General features: G+C 44.4%; 1 protein-coding gene and 1 long non-coding RNA gene across 2 annotated transcripts in view; one reads left to right on the top strand and one right to left on the bottom strand.

Annotated features, from left to right (window-relative positions):
• The window catches only part of LOC123605940, a 39,692-nt gene extending 37,306 nt beyond the window's left edge, over positions 1-2,386 (bottom strand). The window contains exon 1 of the long non-coding RNA XR_006716020.1: positions 1,949-2,386. This is a non-coding gene — a long non-coding RNA (uncharacterized LOC123605940). The remainder of the gene's footprint in view (positions 1-1,948) is intronic.
• Positions 2,387-2,496: 110 nt separating this feature from the next.
• The window catches only part of LHFPL4 (LHFPL tetraspan subfamily member 4), a 32,534-nt gene continuing 10,032 nt past the window's right edge, over positions 2,497-24,998 (top strand). Inside the window, exons 1-2 of the mRNA XM_045493668.1 lie at positions 2,497-2,617; positions 3,519-4,022. Of these exons, the coding sequence (XP_045349624.1) occupies positions 3,617-4,022 (406 nt within the window). The 5' untranslated portion in view covers positions 2,497-2,617; positions 3,519-3,616. The remainder of the gene's footprint in view (positions 2,618-3,518; positions 4,023-24,998) is intronic.

Raw genomic sequence — 24,998 nt, 5'->3', positions numbered from 1 at the left:
GAGTGGTGAGTGGACTTTTTTGGTTTTTACTCTGAACTGACTAGTTTGGCTCAGCAGTAAAGGAGGGGGGAAAAAGGCAATAATTCAAGAGTAAGGAGAAAAGATGGAGCTTCTGGCTCTAGTAACTTATGTTCAGAATAGTAACCAAACCAGGAGCACCCACAAAAAGAGACTTTGAGGATGATGTTCTCCTCCTCCCAACACTTGCTATCTCCCCATGAAGGTGTGAGGTCCAGGAGGGCGAGGATCACATCTGTTTTACCTACCATCTCATCCCAAGGCTAGCACAGTGCTGTGCAGCACATTACAGACGACATTCACTTATTTATTGCATGGGTGAATAAATGATTCAGGCTGATCAGTCAGTTGGCAGGATCGATCCACCTCTTTGTTCAAGTCAGTCCCCTCTTTGGCTTCTGTTCTCTGTCTGCCCAGTGGGAGAAGTTGTAGAATTAGACTCTCTATACAACCCCTTGATTCTAGGATCTTAGGATTCTCAGGAAACAGTCAGGATGCCCTCTACAAGGAACCAATGGAGGGGAAACCAAATTTACCGAGCACCCTGTGCTCAGATGACATGACCTCATATGAGTCTGAGTTGCCCAAATTGTGGGGCCCATTTCATGGGCCTCATCATTTTGTTTTAAAATTTGGGATAGAGAGATGGCAACCTGGTAGGAGGACCCTAGGCTCAACTCATTCTTCCAACACAGCCAGATAACTATCAAATCATTCTGAATAACCAAGAAATCAACCCGAGAACTGACAGGATAAACTCCACACAACTAGAGGGAGAGAAGAGGCCACATTGAGAAAGATAATTTATAGGGAAATATGTACTTTATGGAATAAATTTAAAGAACTGAAATATATTTTATTTTAAATAAAGTAACAGATCTTTAATCTTACACAGCTAAATTGCTGATTACATATTTGCTGAACTGACTGAAAGGTTTAGAAAATTGTATCGTGTTTTATTTATTTACTTAGAGTTTATTTACTTATTTTGAGAAAGAGAGAGAGAGAGAGCATGCACGTGTGTGGGGGGTGGGCAGAGAAAAAGGAAGAGAGAATTCCAAGCAGGCTCCCCGCTGTCAGCATGGAACCCTATGCAGGCTAGATCATGACCCAAGCCAAAATCAAGAATTGGATGCTTAACCTAGGTGACCCTTAGGAGTTTTGTTTTGTTTTGTTTTTTTTTTTTTAATTTCAAAGCCTTCTTAATAAACTTTTTTTTCTAAAAAAAATAAAATTTGGGATGAAAAATAACACTACCCATTTTTTATTTTGCCAAAATGAGGACATTAAGAAAGAACTATCATGAAACAAACTTAAGAACAAATTAACTATCATCAACATTTCTTTAAAAAGGAATTTTTACACCAAGAAAGCAGGAAGTACATAATCTCAGGAAAAAAAGAAAGAAGAAGAACAACAGTGTCTCTCCTGGAAAAGACAGTTGGCAACGTTACATGATTACTTTTTTCTGAAGATAGATGCAAATTTCATCAGACTGGCCCCTGTGTAGGGTGTTGTGTTTGGAACCCACTGACAGAAATTCTTTTCAACCCCACCCCTTTCCCTTACATGCTTGGGAAGTGGGGCTTAGTCTGCCCACTTTAGATGTGGGGAAACAGGTTCAGAGAGCCCAAGTGCAAGGTCACAGGGGTAGTAAATAAGTAGTCAGGGTTTGTCTGGGTGCCAACCCATATCATCTTGGCAGATCTTAAGCCAAAAATTATTCCCCTTCAGGGAAAGAAATGACCCTCACTGGCTTCCTTGGAATGCCCCCAGGGTGTTCTTGGGCCTGACCATGAGCTTGGAATAGGACGCTTTGCTGTTTAACACATCTTATTGATGTGCTCACTTCATGGCAGGTACTCGGAAGAGTGTAGGGAGGGAAATCGACATGTTCCCAGCCTCCTTCCCTCTTGTCCCCCATACTCACCCTGGATCTTGTTCTCCAGGCCCAACTCCTTCCGCTGGTGGCCAACGAATCCCTATCGCGGGCGTGGGATGCTAACACTTTAGGGGGTTCCCTCTCCCAGGGATGTTGGCAGTTTCCAAGGAGACTCTGGGAACCTTCAATGCCTCTAAGACCCAAAGGGCTGGAAATGTAATGGCGCAACCTAAGACACTGTGTTAGGTTGTAGGGAAGGTGTACTGGGAGCAAGAGAGCAGTTCAAACCCTATCAAATAATACTCCGTTCGCCCCTCCCCCATTCCCACGCGCTCTGCGGGGATCCACAGCCACGCAGCTCAGGTTGGAAGAAGGGGGTCCCCCAAGTCAGAGAACCCACTGTATAAAGGGATTATTGCTCAAGCTAGGGGACCCCTAGGTCCGTGCCCACCCCTCACACTGACTGCTAGTACCTGGAGCGCCCCTCCCCCGTTCCGCCCCTCCCCGCACGCTGGCGGCGGGAGCGCGCCTCCGCCAAGCCGCGCCGGTGCACGAGAGCGCGCGCCTCGGCGCGGGAACGCGCCCCGGGGAGAACCCGAGCAAGATGGAGGCCGCGCCGAGGCCGCCTCCTGGGCCGAGGCAGCCGCTGCTGGGAGCGCCGAGCCGGGGCGCCTAGGCCGTGCCAGTCCCGGACCCACTGCTCTGGACCGGGCCCAGGTTGGTCTCCCTGCACCCCGTTCCTGCGGCCGCAGCCTCCGCGCGCGTCCGGCCTGGGAGCCGGGCAGCCGCCCCCCACCCCCACCTCCGGCCCTACCCTGGCCCGGTAGCTCCCCAGCGCCCCAGGGATAGCCCCTGCCCACTGCCCGCCCCTCGAGGCCCGAGCTGTCTGCCGGCCCTGGTCCCTCGTCCCCTTGGCCTGGAAAACCTCTCTCCTTAGCCCTGGCCCGCCAATCCTAGGCTCCCCCCAGCCTACATCCAGTCCTGTCTTCTAGGGGACCCCCCACAAAACCCCTGCCCCGTGTTCAGACTCTGCAGTCCCAGCGCCCGACTCCCCACTAGCCTCATCCTGATTCCTGCACTTTACCCTCCCTGTCCCAGCCCCCATTATCACCTTCCCAGGCCCCTGTGTATCCCCTTCTTATCCCCTCATAGAAGCACCAACCCCCCCTCTCCACAGCGCTTTTCTAGACACCCAATACCAAACCTTTTACCCCTAATACCTGTCCCCAAATTCCCTTCCAAGCTCCCTATTTACAGCGCCTCTGTTATTATATCCCAATACCGGTCCTCAGCTTCCATTCTATCTCTCCATGGTCCCCTCCTACTCCCTCAATTCTGGTCCCCAGACCCCCTTCCCAACACCCCCATGACCACTTTCTAGTCAGCCCCCACTTCCATCTCCCATATCCACATCCCATCCCCCCCATCCCAACCCCCCAACTTTCACATGGCCTCTTCCTAGGTCCAATCGGAGATCTTTGCCCCCTCTAGACACCGCCCCAACACTCAAGACCCTCTCCTAGCTCTTCCATACTACCCCCTGATTCCCCCCAGCTCCGCCCCAGGCTCCGCCCCGAGAGTTCTTTGGCTCAGGGCAGCTTCTCGCGTGCGTCCCCAGCTCCCGCCCGCCCGTCAGCCCGGCAGCCCGGCGGTCGGTCCCGGGCCGGCGGCCCCCGCCAGCCGCCGTCGCCGCCGCCGGCCCCGCCCCCGGGCACCATGCTGCCCTCGCAGGAGGCCTCCAAGCTCTACCATGAGCACTACATGCGGAACTCGCGGGCCATCGGCGTGCTATGGGCCATCTTCACCATCTGCTTCGCCATCATCAACGTGGTGGTCTTCATCCAACCCTACTGGGTGGGCGACAGCGTGAGCACCCCCAAGCCTGGCTACTTCGGCCTCTTCCACTACTGTGTGGGCAGCGGGCTGGCGGGCCGCGAGCTTACCTGCCGTGGCTCGTTCACCGACTTCAGCACCATCCCGTCCGGCGCCTTCAAGGCAGCCGCCTTCTTCGTGCTGCTCTCCATGGTGCTGATCCTCGGCTGTATCACCTGCTTTGCGCTTTTCTTCTTCTGCAACACGGCCACGGTCTACAAGATCTGCGCCTGGATGCAGCTCTTGGCAGGTAGGGGAGAGGTGGGGATGGGACCCCTAGAACCCTCTGACCCCTTCCAGGACCTCTTCTTGGAGGGGTCAGAGATAGATTCTGCTCTTCTATCCAAAGACACACCTCCTTGGCAGCCACTGGGGAGGGGATTTATGAGAGAGAGACACCTTGGAGCAGGAGGTAGAGCGTTAGAACTGGGTCTTTGAATGTGTGTGCTTGGATATGGGCAGACTGCATTTAGTGATGGGTTAGTGTTATGTTAGAGTCTCTGAGAGTCTCTTTTGGCTGTCTTAAGGGAGATAATTATCTGAATGAGGAGTTACTCTAGGAGTGAGCAATTTCTGTTGTATCAAGAAAAGCATGAGATGAGGGAAATCAAGAGATGTAACTTTGACCTTTATCTTGGTGACATTATCAACTTGGGTGTTTCACTTTATTTCTTTGAGGCTGGGTTTCCTCATCTGTAAAACAATGGAGAAGATTCCAAGAACAAATGAAATAGTATCTTGTAAACTTTAAAGTTCTGTATTAAGATAAAGGAAGGGAATAGGAGGTTGTCTGTAGTGTCTATCTAGTGTTTGAAATGTGGGTGGTTGACAGAATTTGGCAACATAGGGGTCTTGGGAGGGCAGATCTCCACCTCCTACCCTCACCCAATGCAGGAAAGGTTCTGGTACTATGCCCAATGGGAATGAGTCCCTGGGACCCTTTGAAATGTTTAGCTAGGACAGACATCTTACCCTAAGAACCAGAGAAGGGACTTTTGGAAATAGGAACTGCTGAGACCGTATTCCAGGATCCATTAGTGTCCCCATCCCCACCTATCTTTTGATCGAAGGCAGATTTTGAAGATTCAGCAACTTGGGTATTTGCCTAATTGCAGGCAGGGAAGAAAGTTGGGCTGGGGAAAGGCCAAGATATAACAGGAATGGGGGAGGAGGGCTAGGAAAAGTTTGGAGCTCTCCAGGGAAGAGAAAGAGAAGGGAAAATGTGATGAGGTGCAGCAGAGATGGTCTTTCAAAATAAGTACCTCAGGGCATTCAACAAGTGTGAGCCTCTTCAAAAGAGACTCCCTACAGGAGGTGTTATATCACTTGCTGATAATTCCACTGCTCAAAACATTGGAGGAAATTCTCTTTGGAGTGTGAGGTGTGTTCTCTTGAACATCATCATTGACGGAAACCTCCATCTTTTAAAGGAAGAATATGACTTTTGGAAATGGCTGAAAGTCACTTAGGGCAAAGTATAGAAAATACAATAGGTGATCAAATTGGGAGTTGTCACCTGTGATGAGAGCCAAGTTATGAAGGCAAAATCATGAGGCTGGTTTGCTTCCCCCAGAGGACTTTTACAAGTAGAGGGAGGAATTACTGTCCCATTGGAAGGGTTTTCTCTACTCTCAAAAGGACTACTTTGAAGAAAGCTGTGTTAATTCAGAGGAAGACATTCTAATGAGCTTGTTTCAAATCTGTCTCACTCCATCTACTTAGATGTGGGTCTTTTAGGACCTTTGAAGTTGAGGAAGAAGAATTGTAGTGTGTGGGAGATATCTCTCCATATTTCTCCATGGTACCCAGAAGGTGATTTTATCTATTTTCATTCTATTTCCTCAAAAAGCAAGCTGGAAAGAATATATTCTCATCTGGAATTCTCAGTTCCTCAGCCTTAATTTGGAGTCTGCAGATGGGTTGCTGACCTCTTGACCTTCCAAGTCTCTATAATTTATGTGGGTTTAATCTTTGGGATTTGATGAAGTGTCCAATAACCCTGTGTAATTATAGAATTTCAGGGATCATAGAGATAAGCTCCTTCAAACCCCACCCTCCCAACCCCTCCATTTTAAACAGAGGAGATTAAAACTAGAGAAAAGGTCTTACCCAAAGTCACACAGCCAGTAGTGGAGTAAACTAGGTCTTGACTCCCAGCCCGGTGCTCTTTCCCTTGTGTTGTTGCCCCACCTGAGGGCTGAGGAGGCCAGTTAGCAGAGTTGAACAGTTTATTCCATTTTGCTTAGAGATTTCTGAGTTCTCTGGGTAAGTGACTGATCCACTTTGTTTAATAAAGTGACAACAGGACAGAAGCCAGAGCACTGGACTATGAGTCATGGGATAGGGTCTTGTCTGATTTTGTCTGGGTGATTCACCCTGCAATATTAAGCACTTGTTTTTAGCTTAAATCTAAGTTTTGTCACCCTTACAGTGGGAGACTAACCAGTTACATTAGTGGATTGAAAGTATCTCTTTCAGGCCTGTGGGTCTCCTAAAACAACTCTTTCACCAAGATCATTTTATTCAGAAAGTAAGAAATCGGTCACTCTCAGAGGAACCACAGAGCAGCAAAGGGCCTTGTTTATATCAGATAAGAATTAGAATTCTTGTTCAAGTGAACTTTTATTCAAGTATTTTAGGCTCTTTTTTAAAAAGTTTATTTATTTATTTTTGAGAGAGAGAGAGAGAGAGAGAGAACAAGTGGGGAAAAGGCAGAGAGAAAGAGGGAGAGAGAGAGAGAGAGAGAGAGAGAGAGAGAGAGAGAGAGAATGAATCCTAAGCAGGCTCAGCACTGTGGAGCTCAGACTCATGAACTGTGAGATCATACCTGGGCTGAAGTCAGATGCTTAGCCAACTGAGCCACCAAGGCACCCCTATTTAGACTCTTCTAAGTGCAGAACACTGAACTATTGGGAAGATGTAAAGATACCTATTCCTTTATTTATTCTTTACTTATTCTGTGATCATCCCTGTGCTAGCTGCTGCAATACCGAGATCATTCTGGTCTCCAGGGATTTAGGCTATACAGTGCAATTCTCGCTCTCAGGAAGCTTACCATCTAGTTGGATCGCTATACTGGGCAGTATTCATTCAATGACAAGTGACAGAAACCCAACTCAAGATGGCTTAAATAAATAAAAATAAAATAAAATAAAGAGGGTGGGGTTTTTGCTCACATAACTTAAAAGTCAAAAGTATCTTACCTCAGGGGTGCCTGGCTGGCTCAGCTGGTAGACTGTGTGATTCTTGATCTCAGGGTTGTGACTTCAAGTCCCATGTTGGGTTATAAAGATTACTTAAAAATAAAATCCTAAAAAAAAAAAAAATTACTATCTTGCTTCAAGCAGAGATGGATCCAGACACTCAAATAATGCCATTTAGAATAGGTTTGTCTCCATTTCTTGGTTCCATCATTTTAAAGTCCACTTCTCTCTTGAAGGTGATAAATAAGGCTACTAGCAGCTCTGAGTTTATACTGCTTTAGCCTAGCAATGCCTGTGGGAAAAGGACATCTGTTAGTGGTTCCAGCAAAATTTCAGGGCTGATTCTCATTGGCTCAGCCTTTGGCCACAGGTGCATCACTTAGTTAACCAATGTGACTTTGTCTAAGGCCTCAGTCACATGCCCACATTGACAGATAGTGGAGACAGGTCACTTCCTAAAAAGGGAAATAAAGTGTGACCTCTGATAAGACAGGTACAGAAAGAAACCTCACTCTGGAGGGTCTGAGCACTAATATATGCTGGATCATAAATGCTGTGGAAACCCAGGGCACTTGAGGAGGTGGCCCTTTAGTTGGCAGGTGAGGCTTGAGTGGAAAGTGAGGGTGTGGACGGGTGTGAGGTGTGGGAGAACATTCTGAATGGAGAGGAAGACCATGGGCAGAGACACAGAAGTGAGAAAGCCACATCAGGCTTGAGTGTGACATCCACATAGGGGAGCAGTGGGAGGAGAGGTGAGGAAGAAATGATGGGGTTACAGTGTGCCAATCTCTGAATACTGTGTCGGATATTTGGACTTTAATCAGTAAGCAGTTCAAAGCTACTACAGCTATTATTATTATTTTGGAAAAATAGTTAACATTTCTGAGCCTTCATTGTATGCTCGGCCATGTAAACATTTACATGCAGGGGACGCCTAGGTGGCTCAGTCGGTTAAGTGTCCAACTCTTGATCTCAGCTCAGGTCTTGAGCTCAGGGTTGTGAGTTCAAGCCCTGCATTGAGCTCTGCACTGGGCGTAGAGCTGACTTAAAAAATAAGAAAATAAAAATAAATAAACATTTACATGCATACTATTATTTAATCCTCACAACAGTCTATGCAGTAGGTACTATTATTATTATTTTGTAGATGAGAACACTGCGCCTCAAAGAGGATTCATTTGTCCAAGATGATAAGTGGCAGAACTAGGATTGTAACTTGGTCTGTCTGACTCTAAAGCCCATGGATTTATGAAGGATTTATAAAGGAGCATTAATGATGGGAGCAGTGGTGGGAGGTTTTTGGCATAAGACTCGAATGTTAAGTGGAGAGGCTGTAAGACCCACGTGGCTCTTCATGGAGTTAGTGGTCACTTCTCATGGTATCTCTGCTACTCTTTACCTGGTCTTTCCTACTTAGAGAGAACACACAATGTGCCAGCTTCCGGGCTAGACATTTTCATATCCATTATGTCATTTACTCTTCATCTGTTGAAGCGACTTGCCCAAAGGTCACACTTCTGGCAAAAGGTGGAGCTGAAACTTAACGCGAGTCTAAATGGATCTAGTACCTCTTCTTACCACCAAATTGGAACCTGGGGGAGGAATACAGATATTACAAGGTACGGCTGTCAGCTCTCTGTCAGCTCTCTCTACTCAGTGTTTACCTGTGGGCTGGGTGAGGTTAGCCAAGTGGGGGTTGCTGGCTGGAGTAGAGACGCAGGCTGGAAGCCTGGCTGAGAGTCCGAGGGGGCAGAGTAGGGTAGTGGTTTAGAGCAGAGGACTTAGAATTCTCTCTCTGTTCCTTCCCAGACGTGTGGCCCTGTATAAGTGGGTTTCCTCTCTGTGTCTCAGTTTTCTTTTCTGTAAAAAAGAGATTATTATTTTTTTTTAAGATTTTATTTTTAAGTAATCTCTATACCCAGCATGGGGCTAGAACTCAACCCGGGGATCAAGAGTTGAATGTTCCACTGACTGAGACAGCCAGGTGCCTTGGGGAGATTATTATTGTACTTATCTCAGAAGTGGTAGAAAGAAATAAACACAATGTTGGGTGTAAATCACTGAATGTGTTCCTAGTGTACAACAGGCACTCAATAAATGGTTATGTCATTCCTGTGACATAGTCTGAGTGAAGAGCAGCTTGGGAGGAGCTCTTGCTGCTCAGGTGGGAGAGTTTGGATTGCTGGGATGATCAAAGGCCACGAGAAGTCATTAACAGTTAGCTGAAAAGGGTCTTACAAATCAGCTGTCCCAACTGCTTCATTTTACAGATGAAAAAACCTAGTCCCAGAGAGAAGAGACAAGTTCATGTCACAGAGTGAGGCTCTTCTTTCCACAGAAGGGAGATGATTCTGACCACAATTCATTCAGTACTCAGTGTCAGGCACTGCCTGGGTGCTGGAGTCACCGCAGGGAATAGGACGTGGGAGGTGGTGTGGGTGCTGGGGAGACTGAAGGTGGGGATGGCAGCAGGGGGTTGGTGATCCTGAGGTGAGCACCTTCCAGCCTTCCCAGCCTTAGAGTGTGTATCCACACTCCTCCCCCATTTCTTTGGGGTTTGTTTCAGATTTGGTTTGGAATTTTATTCATCCCATACATCTTTGTTTTAATTTTTTTAATGTTTATTTATTTTTGAAAGAGAGAGAGAGACAGAGACAGAGACAGAGTGAGAGCAGGGGAGGGGCAGAGAGAGAGGGAGACACAGAATCTGAAGCAGGTTCCAGGCTCTGAGCTGTCAGCACAGAGCCCGATGCGAGGCTCGAACTCATGAACCAAGAGATCATGACCTGAGCTGAAGTCGGATACTTAACCAACTGAGCCACCCAAGCACCCCAGTACATCTTTGTTGTATGTGTATGTCCCGCTGAGCACATTAGGGGGATTTCTTTCTTCCCCCACTCCATTGTCTTTCTTCCTCCCCCAACTGTCCTTTCCTTCTTTCTTTCCTTTTTTCCACCCTCTCTCCCTACACCTTTCCTTTCTTTCTCACAACAGTCCTTTACTGACAGCCTCCCCTGTGTGTTAAGCCCCATGCTAGGCTCTGGGGATCTATAGTAAGGGTCCTTGCTGCCAGGCTGCTCACAGAGTAATGGGAGAGGCAGGAAAGAAGACAGATCATCACTTTGTGCATGACACATGAAATGACTGAGTCAAGCACAGGGTATTCTAGGAGCACAAAGGGGACTTCTGACACAGTTAAGGACAGCCAGGGAAGTCTTCCAAAAAAGCCGCAGCATTTGATAGAGGATAGGGAGGAGGGAGAAGGGCATCCAGGCAGAAGAAACAGTATGATCCTAGGCATGAGGATGGGTAATGGCCTGGTGTGTTTTGGGAACTACCAGCAATTAGGGCAAGAGTAGTGAGTGTTCAGAAAGGGAAGCTAGATCATGGAGGCTTCTAAGCCATGGTAGGGAGTTTGCAGACTATCTGTTGGTATATAGTTGTTGAAAGTTTTTTGGAGAATAATTAATACATGCACATGATACAAAATTCAAAGGTAAAAAAGGTATACAATCAGACATCAATCTTCCTTCCTGCCCTCATTCCCCAATGATCCTCTCAGAGTTCTCTGGGATAACCCCTATCACCATTTTCTTGAGTATCCTTTCCAAGAAATCTCACAAAAATGCAAACAATTTTTTTTTTTTACAAAAATGGCTTATTAGTTATCTATAGCTGTATAACAAATTACTCCAAAACTTAGTTGCTTAAAGTAACCAGTATTATCTCAGTTTCTGTGAGTCACAGGAATGTGGAGCAGCTTAGATGGGCAGTTCTGGTTCAAGGTTGCTCCTGATGTTACAACCAAGACCTCAGTGGGGGCTGTGGTCATCTCAGGTTGACTGGGGCTGGAGGATCCACTTCTAAGTACCCTCATGTGTTGGCAGAAGCCCCCAGAATGAGTGATCCGAGAAAGGGGGAGAAAGGAAGAAGCTGTATCGCTTAACCTTTCTTTTTGGCAACAGTTGTATTGTGATATAACTGATACGTCATACAGTTCATCCATAGGAAATGTATAATTCAGTGGTTTTTAGCATATTCATTGAGTTGTATAACCATTACCACAATCAACTTCAGGGTATTGTCAGTACCTCAAGAAGAAGCCTTATACCCTTTAGGTATCACCCCACAAAGCGCCTATCCAACCTCCCAGCCTTTGAACAACCACTAATTGACTTTCTGTCTCTCTGTATTGGCCTGTTCTTCATATCAATGGGATCTTACATTATGTGGTTTTGGCAACTGGCTTCTTTCACTTAGCATGTTTTCAAGGTTCATTCATGTTATAGCATATATCAGTACTTCATTCCTTTTTATGGCCATAATGTTGCATTGTATGGATAGACCACATTTTGTTTATTCATTCATTAGTTGATTGACATTTGGGTTGTTGTGACTTTGGGGCTATTATGAAGAATGCTGCTATGAACATTTGTGTACAAGTTTTTTGCATGGATGCATGTTTTCATTTCTCTTGGGTATATACTTAGGAGTGGAATTGCTGGCTCAAATGGCAACTCTATATTTAACATTTTGAGGAACTGCCAGATTGTTTTCCAAAGTGGCAGTACGATTGTGTATTCCCACCAGCACTGTATGAGGGTTCTTATTTCTTCATATTCTCATCAACACTTATTATCTGACTGTTTAAGTTATAGCCATCCTACCAGGTGTGAACTGGTATCTCATTGTGGTTTTGATTTGTGTTTCTCTAATTATTCATGGTTTCCTGTGCTTATTGACCACTTGTATTATCTTTTTTGGAGAAATATCTATTCAGATCCATTGTCCATTTCTTAATTGGGTTATTTTTCTTTTTTTATTATTGGGTGGAAAGAGTTCTTTGTATAGTTTAGATATAAGTCCCTTATCAGGTATATGATTTGCAAATGCTTTCTTCCATTCCATGGCTGTCTTTTGTCTCTCTTGATAGTTTCCTTTGAAACACAAAAGTTCTTAATTTGTATAAAATCCAGCTTATCTTATCTTTTTTTCTTGTGGTTCTTGTGCTTTTGGTGTCATAGCTAAGAATCCTTTGCAAATCCAAGGTACAAAAAACTTACCTCTGTGTTTTTACCTAGGAGTTTTATGGTTTCAATTCTCCCATTTAGATCTCTGATCCATTTGAGTTAATTTTTATATATGAGGTAAGGTAAGGAAGGATCCAGCATCCTTTTGCATGTAGCAATCCTGTTGTCCCAGCACCATTTATTGAAAAGATTATTTTTTCTCGAATGCTCTTGGCACCCTTGTCAAAAATCAATTAACCATAGATACATGGGTTCATTTCTGGACTCTATTCTATTCCATTGATCTTTATGTCTGTTCTTATGCCAGTAGCAGACTGTCCTGATGACTGTTGTTTTGTAGTGACTTTTCAAATCCGGGAGTGTGATTCCTCCAACCATGTTCCTTTTTAAGATTGTTTTGCCCATCACATTGCCTTTTTAAATTAAAAAAAAAATTTTTTTTAAATAAGCTTCATGTCCAGTGCAGAGCCCAGTGCAGAGCTTGAACTCACGACCCTGAGGTCAAGACCTGAGCTGAAATCAAGAGTGGGACACTTAACTGACTAAGCCACCCAGGCGCTGCATCACACTGCCTTTTATGTCCTAATCTCAGATATCACATTCCACCGCTTTTACTGTTAAGATTTTTCCATTTTAGTGTATAAAGAGCTACTTTTAAAAAAATTTTTATTTATTTATTTTGAGAGACGGGGTTGGGAGGGCAAAGAAAGACGGAGAGAATCCCAAGCAGGCTCCACTCTGTCAGTGCAGAGCCTGATACGGGGCTCAATCTCACAAACTATGAGGTCATGACCTGAGCCAAAATCAAGTCAGATGCTTAACTGACTAAGTCACCCAGGCACCCCTAAAGAGCTACTTTTTCTTAAGAGCTGCATAATATACTCTTGTATAGATGTGCCATCAGTTATTTAATCAATATTTAAGTTGTTTATGATATTTTGCTATAACAATATTTCAGTGGATAATGTTGTATATAAACAATTTGATACATACATATAAGGATAAAATAAAGACCTAGAGCAGAATTGCTGGATTAAATGGTCTGTATATTTATAATTTTGACAGATCCAGCCATAATGCCCTCTGTAGAAGTTGTACAGAGTTACAATCCCAGCAGCAGTGTATAAAAGTACCTGTTACCCCACATCATTGCCAACTGATTGTGTTACCATATATTTTATTTTTTGCCAACCTGATGGGTAAAAAAATACTCTTAAATTTTTTTTTAATGTTTACTTATTTTATTTTTGAGAGAGAGAGAGAGAGCGCAAGCAGGGGAGGGGCAAAAAGAGGGAGAGAGAATCCCAAGCAGGCTCCATGCTCAGCATAGAGCCTGATGCAGGACTTGGTCTCATGAGCCATGAAATCATGACTTGAGCCAAAACCAAGAGTCAGACATTCAACTGACAGCCACCCAGGTGCCCCCAAAATACTCTCTTATAGTAGTAATTTGCCTTTCTCTTATTATGAATGAAGTAAACACTTTTTATATATATCTTTTCTGTAAACTGTCAGCTTATATATATATTTCTTTTTTAAAACTTTATTTAAAGTTTATCTTTTTATTTTGAGAGAGAGAGCACATGCAAGCAGCGGAGGGGCAGAAAGAGAGGGAGAGAGAGAATCCTAAGCAGAATTCGCAGTGTCAATGCAGAGCCCAAGAGACCATGACCTGAGCCTAAATCATGAGTCGGAGGCTTAACCCACTGAGACACCCAGGTAGTGTATATATATATATATATATATATATATATACACACACTATATATATAAATACACACTATATATATATATACACACACTATATATATACACTATACTATATATATATATATATATATATATATATATATATATATTTCTATCAAGTTAGAAATGAATGGTATTTTCTCTCTTTGACATGTAAGAACTTTTTTGGGGGTGCCTGGTTGACTCAGTCAGTAGAGTGTGCAACTCTTGATCTTAGGGTTGTAAGTTCAAGCTCCATGTTGCGTGTAGAGATCACTTAAAAATAAAATGTCAAAAAAAGAGAACTTTTGTATATTAAGAAAGTTAGCTCTTCGTGATAAGAGTTACAAATATTGTTCCCAGTTGATCTTTTTACTTTGTCTATGAATGTTTTCTTTACCGTGAGATTTGTTTTTTTTTTTTCAACATAATCATACTGTTGGTTCCATCCTGGGTTTAGTGTGATACCTAGACAGACTTGAAGTGTTTTGTTTTTTTTTTTTGTTTTTAATTTTTTTTTTCAACGTTTATTTATTTTTGGTACAGAGAGAGACAGAGCATGAACGGGGGAGGGGCAGAGAGAGAGGGAGACACAGAATCGGAAACAGGCTCCAGGCTCTGAGCCATCAGCCCAGAGCCCGATGCGGGGCTCGAACTCACAGACCGCGAGATCGTGACCTGGCTGAAGTCAGACGCTTAACCGACTGCGCCACCCAGGCGCCCCGCCTTGAAGTGTTTTGAGCAGGGGGGAAACATATCACATCCGGCTGTGGGTAGAGGGACTGAAGACCATTTGGAGGGGTCCAGAAGACAAGAGCTGAACTATTCTTTTCCTGAAAGCCTCCTATTTGTGTCGTTTTCTTTTCATTCCCATTTTATGTTATTCATCATTACCAACCTTACTTTAATCCCAGAGAAGTTTAATGGTATAATGAGAGCCCTGGACCAGGAGTCTGTGCCTGACACATAGTAGGTGCTTAACAAGTGCCTGTAAATGAATGAATGATGACGTCTGATTGAAGTCCTATTCCACCATCCACTCCTTTGGAGGCAGCATATTCAGTGATTGGACAACCTGAATTTGAATGCTAAATATGACATTACCAACTAAGTGTCTTTAGGAAGGTTACACAATTTCTGAGTCTTAGTTTTCCTCATCTATAAAATAGGGATAATAATAGTAACTATCTCAAGGGGCTGTTGAAGGGTTGACTGTGAATACTGTATGGACCTGGGCACAAAGGAGACCCTCAGGAACTGTTAGCAATTGTTTTTAGCTGGTGTGTGATTTCAGTCAAAACACTTTGGCTCCAACATTCCATTGTCTGTGCTAGAACACAGGGGGAAAGATTGAAAAGTGGGAAGAATTAGAATATAAGCCTGAAGAAGCAGGTAGGGCTGGCTATGGAGAGCTTCCCAAGTTGGGCTAGGACTTTGGGTCCTATCCTTATGTGATGGGCATTCACTTTTTTTTTTTTTTTTATTTTTAAAAAAAAATTTTTTTTTCAACGTTTATTTATTTTTGGGACAGAGAGAGACAGAGCATGAACGGGGGAGGGGCAGAGAGAGAGGGAGACACAGAATCGGAAACAGGCTCCAGGCTCTGAGCCATCAGCCCAGAGCCTGACGTGGGGCTCGAACTCACGGACCGCGAGATCGTGACCTGGCTGAAGTCGGACGCTTAACCGACTGCGCCACCCAGGCGCCCCGATGGGCATTCACTTTTAGGCCTGAGAGTCACCAGCGCCACATGTGGGTGTAGAAAGATGACTGGGGTGGCTGCTGCAGGGATGGACCAGATGGAGGCTTGATGAGGGCAAGGAGCCCATGGTCCTGGTGAAAGGTGCTGAGGCAGCAGGGAGACAGGAGGAAGAGGACAGGAGACCTATTTAGGAGATCAGTGGCTGTGCTGGAGTGAGGACAAAGCAGGTGGTACAGATGATTCCAGGTTTCCTTCTTGGGTGATTGGATCTCTGGACCGACATTCCCAAACATGCAGGAGGAAGATCGCATCAGTTTGGGAAATGTTGAATTTACAGACCCTATGGGATGTGCAAGAGGAAGAGTCTCACAAGCAATTGGATATTGGGGCCTGGAGCCTAGGGGAGAGATCTCAGGTGGAGACTGAGATGTGAGGCATCCTCAAATGAGTCTGAGGGTGGGTGAAATTACCCCAGGAAGAATGTGCAGGGAGAAGAGGAGAGCCTAGCAGCAGATTGAAAAGAAGCCAGAAATGGAGGCTTGGAGAGAAGAGCCAGAGCAGCTGCTGAGATTAGCAACTGAGACACTGAGAAGGATGGCCTCGAGAAAGGATGCCTGCCTGGAGGAGCCAGAGGGGGACGGAGAAGGGATGGAACCACCTGGGAGGGCCTGGTCCGAACTAGAGGGAGAGGAGACTTTGGACCAAACCCAAGAGAAGATGTGGCGGAGCTGAGCCAGGGCAATGGGGGATGCATGGGTGGGTGGGTTCAAAGGTTATTAAAAGGCCATGTGCTTGGTGCAGTCTGGGCCTGGTGTGGGTGGTGACTTCCCAAATGATTACCCCACAAAGTGATGGGGGTCCATCTCTCTGTAACAGTTTCTGTGACACCAGATACAATTATTGGTCTTCTCATTTAAAAAAATTTTTATTTTAATTCGAGTGTAGTTAACATACAGTACAATACTAGTTTCAGGGGTACAATATAGTGATTCAACCGTTGCATACATTACTCTGTGCTCATCAAGACAAGTGTGCTCTTAATCCCTTTCACCTATTTCACCCATCCCCCCCCCACCCACTATTATTTGTCTTCTTACTAGTTCCCCTACTACCCTGTAGTGTGCTCAAGATCAGGAACCGGGAGCTGGGGACTGAATTTCAGAGGAGGAGAGTGTCCCAGGAAGAGGGAATGGTCAGTACAAAGGCCTCTATGTGGGGCTGAACCTGACTTGTTTTAAGGGACAGAAAGGAGGCCAGTGAGGCTGGAGTTTAGGGCATGGAAGCCTAATGGCTCCAAGGAAGGTGGGTGAGCCTACCTCAGTGCTTTCTTCTGAGTGCTTCTGGGGAGCTTGCAGAGGGCACTGAGCAGGGGAGTGGCACCTTCCGTTTCTGAAAGTTCACTGTGGATGCTGAGTGGAGAGCAGCTGCTGATGAGATAAGTGTGGGAGCTGAGAACTTAGTTAGGAGGCCCCAGTGGTCATCTAGTTAGGAGGGGGTCATGGCAGGTTGGACAGATGGTTGTAGTAGAGGTGGAGAGAAGTCAGATCCTGGATAGTTTTGGAGATCAAGGCAGTCGACCTTGGGAATGGGTTGCATGTGGGGGTGAGGGGAAGGGTGGGGTCAGGTGCCTCCTAGCATCTGGGTGTTGGATGGCAGATGGTGAGCCCAGTCACAGGAGTCCCGAGCCCCAGCATATCGGGCTGATAGAGGCACTAAGGTTGGGCCTCGATCTACACAAATCCAGTGGGTTGGAGCTGACCTGTAGGAACTGACTGTTACAGTCTCGCTTGTCTTGGGGGAACAGAACCAGTGCTCCAACTTAGGAGCAGGGGCCTGTAGACACCTTCCTTCCCTTGGAGGGTCAGCCTGTCAGAGGTTGTTGCCACTGGTCATGACTGCACCAGGCACTGGGGAAGCAATTCATTGGAGTGCTGGGATCTCAATGCGGATGCAAACTCTTCACTGGGCTCCTCTCAGCTCCAAATGCAGCCTGATCCTTTTCTAAACCTGAAGGAGGGACTCACAGGCAATGCAAGCAGCTGGCCGTGTGTTCTATGCTGGATTGCTGCTCTGTGTTCCTCCCCTTTCCTAAGACCTTTACTGCTTTGTAAAGTCATCACTGTTCTTTGTAGAAAAACTGCGGACTATAGATGAACAAAACTACATCTGTAATCTCACGCTCCCAGAAGCATTCTTTTTTTTTTTTACTTTCTATAATTTATTTATTTTTTATAATTTACATCCAAGTTATTTAGCACATGGTGCAATAATGATTTCAGAAGTAGATTCCTTAAGCCCCTTACCCATTTAGCCCATCCCCCCTCCCACAACCCCTCCAGCAACGCTCTGTTTGTTCTCTATCTTTAAGAGTCTCTTATGTTTTGTCCCCCCTCCCTGTTTTTATATTCTTTTTGCTTCCCTTCCCTTATGTTTATCTGTTTTGTATCTTAAAGTCCTCGTATGAGTGAAGTCATAGGATATTTGTCTTTCTCTAATTTCGCTTAGCATAATACCCTCTAGTTCCATTCACGTAGTTGCAAATGGCAAGATTTCATTCTTTTGATTGCCGAGTAATACTCCATTGTATATATATATATATATATCACATCTTCTTTATCCATTCATCCATCGATGGACATTTGGGCTCTTTCCATATTTTGGCTATTGTTGATAGTGCTGCTATAAACATTGGGGGGTCCCTTCGAAACAGCATACCTGTATCCCTTGGATAAATACCTAGTAGTGCAATTCCGGGGTCATAGGGTAGTTCTATTTTTAATTTTTTGAGGAACCTCCATACTGTTTTCCAGAGTGGCTGCACCAGTTTGCATTCCCACCAACGATGCAAAAGAGACCCTCTTTCTCCGCATCCTCGCCAACATTTGTTGTTGCCTGAGTTGTTAATGTTAGACATTCTGACAGGTGTGAGGTGGTATCTCAGTGTAGTTTTGATTTGTGTTTCCCAGATGATGAGTGATGTTGAGCATTTTTTCATGTGTCGGTTGGCCGTCTGGATGTCTTCTTTGGAGAAGTGTCTATTCATGTCTTTTGCCCATTTCTTCACTTGATTATTTGTGTTTTGGGTGTTGAGTTGGATAAGCTCTCTATAGATTTTGGATATTAACCCTTTCTCTGATATGTCGTTTGCAAACATCTTCTCCCATTCCATTGGTTGCCTTTTAGTTTTGCTGATTGTTTAGAAGCAGTCATTCTTAACTGCTTGGCCTACACTCATAAGACTATAGAGTACTCACTATGAACAGGCTCTGGAGCCAGACTCTCTGGGTTCAGCCTTTTGCTGGCTGGTTTTGCGACTTACCAGTTGTGTGACTTTGGATAACTTAGATAACCTCTCTGTGTCTCAGTGTCCTCCTCTGGGAAAATAAAATAATAATGCAGATTGTTGTGCAGATTAAATGATCTAAGGTGTGTAAAGTACTATAGTGTCTGCCACGGTAAATTCTATATAACTATTTGCTGTAGCTATGTAACTATTTTTTCCCAAAGTGAAATTATAGTGCATTAATTTCTACAGCCTCTGGAAACCTAACATATCATAAGTATTTTCTGTATCATTAAGTCTTCTTCAATAGCTGCCTGAGCAAATTTATAGTAAAGTTTCATAGCTAAGTGGTATTCCATGTTATGAAAGAGCTATATTCCCATATTGCTGGAAAATAAGTTGCTTTTTTCTTTCTGTTCTTCCTTTATTATTTCTCCCTCTCCTCCTCTTCTCTCTCTTATAGGTAACCACATGATGGACATCCTTGTAGCTAAAACTTAGAGCATATCCATGAGGGTTTTCTTAGGATAAATTCCCAGAAATTGGCAAGCTCAGTCAAAAGGGGTTTAGAGATTTTCATTTTTATGTTTTTGTGACTAACCCATTATTTCTGAGAGTTACATTTGGGCTGTGCATTGCCATTTTTGTTGCTTTCATTATTTCATTGCAAGTGAGTGAGAATCTCTGGCAATAGTCACCTACTAGTAGACAGCTCCTGCCCACCTTACGGCTTCAGTGGGTCACTCTTTCACATGGCTCTGAATCCAAAATGTGCAGCAGGTTGTCAGTACAATGTCTCCTTCCCCTCCTGTCCTCCAGACACTCAGTTCCCCTCCCTAGTAGTAACCAAGTCTGGGGCGTGAGTTTTCACAGTTCGTGAGATCGAGCTCCGCATCCAGCTCTGTGCTGACAGCGTGGAGCCTACTAGGAATTCTCTCTCTCCCCCTCCCTCTCTCTGCCCCTCCTAGACTCATGCTTTCTCTCTCTCTCTCTCTCTCTCTCTCTCTCTCTCTCTCTCTCTCTCAAAATAAATAAACTTAAAAAAAAGTAATCAAGGTTATCAGTGTCTTGAAAACTCTTCCAGAAATATTTATGTCCATGGAAGAACACACACACACACACACACACACACACACTCTTTCCCCACTCCTTAGAGAATGCTAGCATCGTGACACATACATTGCTCTGGACTTTGTCTTTCACTTAGCACACCCACATGCCATCCCACATCAGCACACCAAGGCTTCCTTTGTCCCTTTCAGGACTATGTGGTGTGCCATTGCACAGATGTGCTCTGTCTAACCTGTGGTTTATTGGTGGGCATTTAGGTTCTTTCTTCTGTTTACTTATGACACATTACATATGTAGCTTTTTTTAAAGTTGGCTTTTATGGAAGTATAACATATTTAGAGAAAAGCACAAAAATCGTTACCTCTGCGGCTCAGAGAATTTGCACAAAGTGAACGTGCCTGTGGAAATAGCATACAGACCAGGAACCTGATGCCCCCTTCAGTCACTACCCAAAGGTAATCACTATCCTGAGTTTTCATCCTGGAGGTTAGTTTTGCCTGTTTTTGAACTGTATATGAATGGAATCACACTTTTTCTCAGCCGTATGGCTCTCAGATGTAGCAACTTGATGCTCACAGCATTTGTTCCTCCTCAGGCAAGGTCTTGCTCTGGTGAGAGTCCCCCCCACTGCCTTGCAGAGGCGCCCTCTGGCTGTGTGCTGACGAGGTGGGGGGGGGCAAGCTCTCCGGTGTCTCCTCCTATAGGGGTGCTAATCCCATCATGAGACCTCACCAAACCCTAATCACCTCCAAATACCATCCCACTGGGGGTTGGGCTTCAACATATGAATTTTGTAGGGACATAATTCAGTCTATAGCAAGACTCTGTGGAGTCTGCCTAGGGACAAAAAGCCCTGGGGACATCCTGTCTGACCCCTCAGTAAAGGGTAACAGCTGTGGCATGTCAGGCATGGCGCGGGCAGCTGAGCGAAAACAGAGGCCTCTCGGGAGTGCCCAGCTCAGCGAATGTCCCTGGAGGATGGTGTAACAGTGTTATAATGAAATGCTATTAAAATAGCTAAGCATAAAATGCATCATTAAAAAGCTTTACATAAAGGCACATTTACAGCACAAGCTTTAAAAAAAATAAACACCTGAGTGTATCGTATATTTTCTCTCATTAATTCTTCACTACTTTTGGTCTCACCCATGTTTAATTCCCAAACTCAAGTATCATTCTTCCCTTTAACTCTCTTTTAGTTTCTTAATTATTTTTGAAAAACTTGAGGATTTCATGGTCTGGCATAGATGGATAAGGATTGTCCGTAATAATATCGTTTTTGTTACGTGCAGATGTTAGACACTTTCACCAGTATAGGAGGGCACAGGATGAAGAGTGTCCCCCTCTCCACCCCCCCAGGCCACATCTCCGAGGCATCCATCATTAAATTACTTCTGTATACTTCTAGAAATGTTTATAGATATGCAGGTTTATATGTGTATTCTTTGAAAAATCAATATTTTTATTCATTCATTTAATCTTTTAAAGTTTGTTTATTTTGAGAAAGTTGGGGGTGGGTGTGGGACAGAGAAGGGGAGAGGGAGAGAGAATCCCAAGCAGCAGGCTCCACACTGTCAGTGTAGAGCCTGACGTGGGGCTCGAGCCCATGAACCTCCAGATCATGACCTGAGCTGTAATGGAGTCGGATGCTTAACTGACTGAGGCACTGAGGTGCCCAGATGATATTTTTAAATTTCACGAGTAATACATGAATATTCACTCCGTGAAAAGCTGAAACATTACATAAAGGCTAAAGTCCTCACGCCCTCCCTGCCCAGAGGCCACCACTCTTATAAATTTAATTTCCATTTCCCCTAGATCTTTTTCTGTGCACATACATGTCTGTGAGGTAAATATATCATGTCATTTTTGTGTTGCCCCTACTTACTTTCTTCCTCTCTCCCTCTCACTCTCTCATGGTAAAATACACATAACATAAAATGTACCATTTTAACCATTTTTTAACTGCACAATTCCACGGTGTTAAGGACATTCACCATGTCGTGAACCACATCCATCTCTCTCTTCCAGAACTCTTTTTCATCTTGCAAAACTGAATCTCTGTTCCCTTTAAACACTAACCCCCCATACCCCTCCCCAGCCCCTGGCAACCACCTTCCTACTTTCTGTCTCTGTTAATTTGACTCCTCTAGGGACAGCATATAAGTGGAAGCCTACAGTATTTGTCTTTCTGTGACTAGTACATTTCACTGAACGTAATGTCCTCACGGTTCCTCCATGTTATAGCGTGTGTCAGAATTTCCTTCCTTTTTAAGGCTGAATAACATCCCACTGTGTGTAGGGACTGCCCCCTGCCTTTTTGAAACAAGAGGGAACATGCCTATGTGTGGCTGTCTACCTGCTAATGTATTGGAGAGGAGAGGTGGTTCAGAGTATGCACCCCAGCTCTGCTATCTCTAGCTGTGTGACCTTGGGCACATCACTTAACCTTTTGGGGCCTGTTTCTTCATCTATAAAAATGGGGATAGCAATTCATTCATAAACATAGAGCAGTTAGAACAGTGCCTGAAACACTATGTGCTTGACTTTTTAAAATGACAATTGCTAGGGTGCCTGGCTGGCTCAGTGGGTAGAACATGTGACTCTTGATCTCAGGGCCGTGAGTTCCAGCCCCATGTGGGGCATGGAGCCTACTTAAAATTACATTTCAACTGTTTGTTGCAGCAGACATCACGTGTCAGAAAGCTTCCTGTGTCAGTCCTCACAGCTGCTCATTCCTTCTACCTGTTCTACCTTGTAAGAAGGTACATACATCCTTCTTGGGGCGCCTGGGTGGCTCAGTCGGTTAAGCCTCCGACTTTGGCTCAGGTCACAATCTCATAGTTCATGAGTTTGAGCCCCACATTGGGCTCTGTGCTAACAGCCCAGAACCTGAAGCCTGCTTCCAGTTCTGTGTCTCCCTCTCTCTGCCCCTCCACTGCCCACACTCTGTCCCTCTCTCAAAAATAAATAAACACTAAAAAAAAAAAAAAAAAAAATGTACATCCTTCTTAAAGCCATAGATGGGATTATACTATACATTGTAATGTGAACCCTGATTTTTAAAATTTCTTAATATATCTTAGAAGGTTTTCCATGACAGTGTATACAATTGTTCTCCACTTATTTTAATAGCTTTGCAGTATTCCATGGCATGGATATACCAGCCTTTATTTAATCAGTTCCCTCTTAATAGACATTGCAGTCCTTTGTTATAAAGATGGCGGTGCGGTGAATATACCCCATACACACCCTCTGTGTACACGCACAAGTTCAGCCATAGGGTACATTTTTGAGTCAGGGTTAAGTGCATGTATGATTCTTATAGATACTGCCATGTTGTTCTCCAAGCAGAGTAGATGTCCCACCTTCACACGCTACAAACAATGAGACATACTCCCATTACAGGGATGATGGTGACCACCCAATATACGTTGTGGCCTTAAGAAGTAAATATCACATCCCTATGATGACACAACAGAGGTTCAGAGAGGTGAAGTGACTTGCCCAAGGACACACAATTAAAAAGCTGTTCTCCCAATACATATATGTGATACAAACTTCAAAAGGAATAACACATTATTATAACAGTTAGGACTAGATTTGGCTGCATGTGATAGGAAAACCCAAAATAATTGTGGTCTAATGACCCAAGGTTCAGTTTCTTATATAAAACAAATGCCCAAGAGTTAGACAGTCCAGAGCTGGTATTGTAGCCCCTGAAGTCAAGAGCTCTTTTTAGAGCTCTGCTTCACCACTCTTGGGTAAGGCCCTTGTCCTCATAGTTGAAGATGGTTGCTAGAGCCCTAGCCATCACCTCTGCATTCCAGGCAGCAGGATGGAGGAATGGGTGAAGAAAAAGGGGCAAAGAGCACATTCTAGCAACCTTACAAATCTGTTTATATAAAGTTATTTTCCGTGAAGACACATAGCACATCTGCATGCATTTTTACCTACTCATGTGGCCTAGTCATGTAGCTGCAAAGGAAGCTGGAAGCTTTATTTTTGATGGTCAAGTTCTCAGCAAAAAACTGGGGGTTATAATAGTAAGGAAGAGGGATGAACAGATATAGTAACAGAGTACTAGTCTCTGTCATGATTATGTGTAAAAATTAAGCTAATCACCTTCCACAGGCAGTGACTGTTCACCGTTCTTGACTATCTGGAAAAAGGCTTATCTCTTTTGTCCAAATTTTTTTCCCACTTCCCCAAGAGTTGCCATGGCCTGTCCCCACTTCACTAGTGATAATTTGCATACCTCTTCTCACCTGCCAGTTGATTCTCACAAAAGTGCTATGAAATAAGTGGGGTGGATGTCATGATCCCATTTTACAGATGAAGAAACCAAGGCCCAGAGTGGTAAACCAACTTTGCCTAAAGCAACATAGTGAAGAATGGAGTTCAGCTTCCTTTTGAGGCCATGCAAGGTGGGCAGTGTCTCATGGCTTTAAGGAGAAAGGCTCAGTTTGGTGCTAGTATTTCCTTAATTCCTCACACACTATTAAACCTCTTAAACAGAGAGAGAATGCTCAGAGCATTTGGCAGGCAAAAGTATCCAGCTAGGATCTAAGAACATTGTTTTGGTTTCATTATATTTATAGTTTCCTTCTATTTGTGGCAAATGATCCTGATTTCCTTTTCTATGATAGTGATATAAAGCTTACTTTTTAAGTAAATGCCTCTAAGTTAAAAAGTGAGGCTATTAAAAGAAAAATGTTAAGTAAAGACCTGTCTGGGTTTAAATACAGATCCCACCACTGACTAGCTCTGTGTCATGAGATATCATACGTGGTTCCTCTGAACCTGTTTTCTCATCTATAAAATGAGGATCATGATTTTCCCTACCTTATAGATTTGTAATAGCATTAAACAAGATCATGGTGTCAGGAGCTCTGCACCCTGGCATGTAGTTAAGCACTCAATGCTCTTTGTTAACATTATTATCATATTATGAATATTCATATTATTAATTTTGTCACAACACTTTCTGGCTGCTTGGAGCAGGGGAAGTCAGTGGACTGAAGGGTAATGGATAGAGATGCCCCATCAGAGGGCCCCTTCCCTATACTAGTGGTTCTCAGCCAGGGACAGGTTTGCCCCCCCCCCAGGGGACATTTGGCAATATCTGGAGATGTTTTTTATGATGACGGCAGGGGTGGGGTGTGGGGCAGGGGGAGATGTGCCACATCCCATAAGGCACAGGACAGCC

The sequence above is a fragment of the Leopardus geoffroyi genome, chromosome A2, assembly GCF_018350155.1.
Source record: "Leopardus geoffroyi isolate Oge1 chromosome A2, O.geoffroyi_Oge1_pat1.0, whole genome shotgun sequence".
Classification (NCBI taxonomy): domain Eukaryota; kingdom Metazoa; phylum Chordata; class Mammalia; order Carnivora; family Felidae; genus Leopardus; species Leopardus geoffroyi.
The sequence above is the reverse complement of the archived record's forward strand: the minus strand, read 5'-3'. Positions and strand labels throughout refer to the sequence as shown.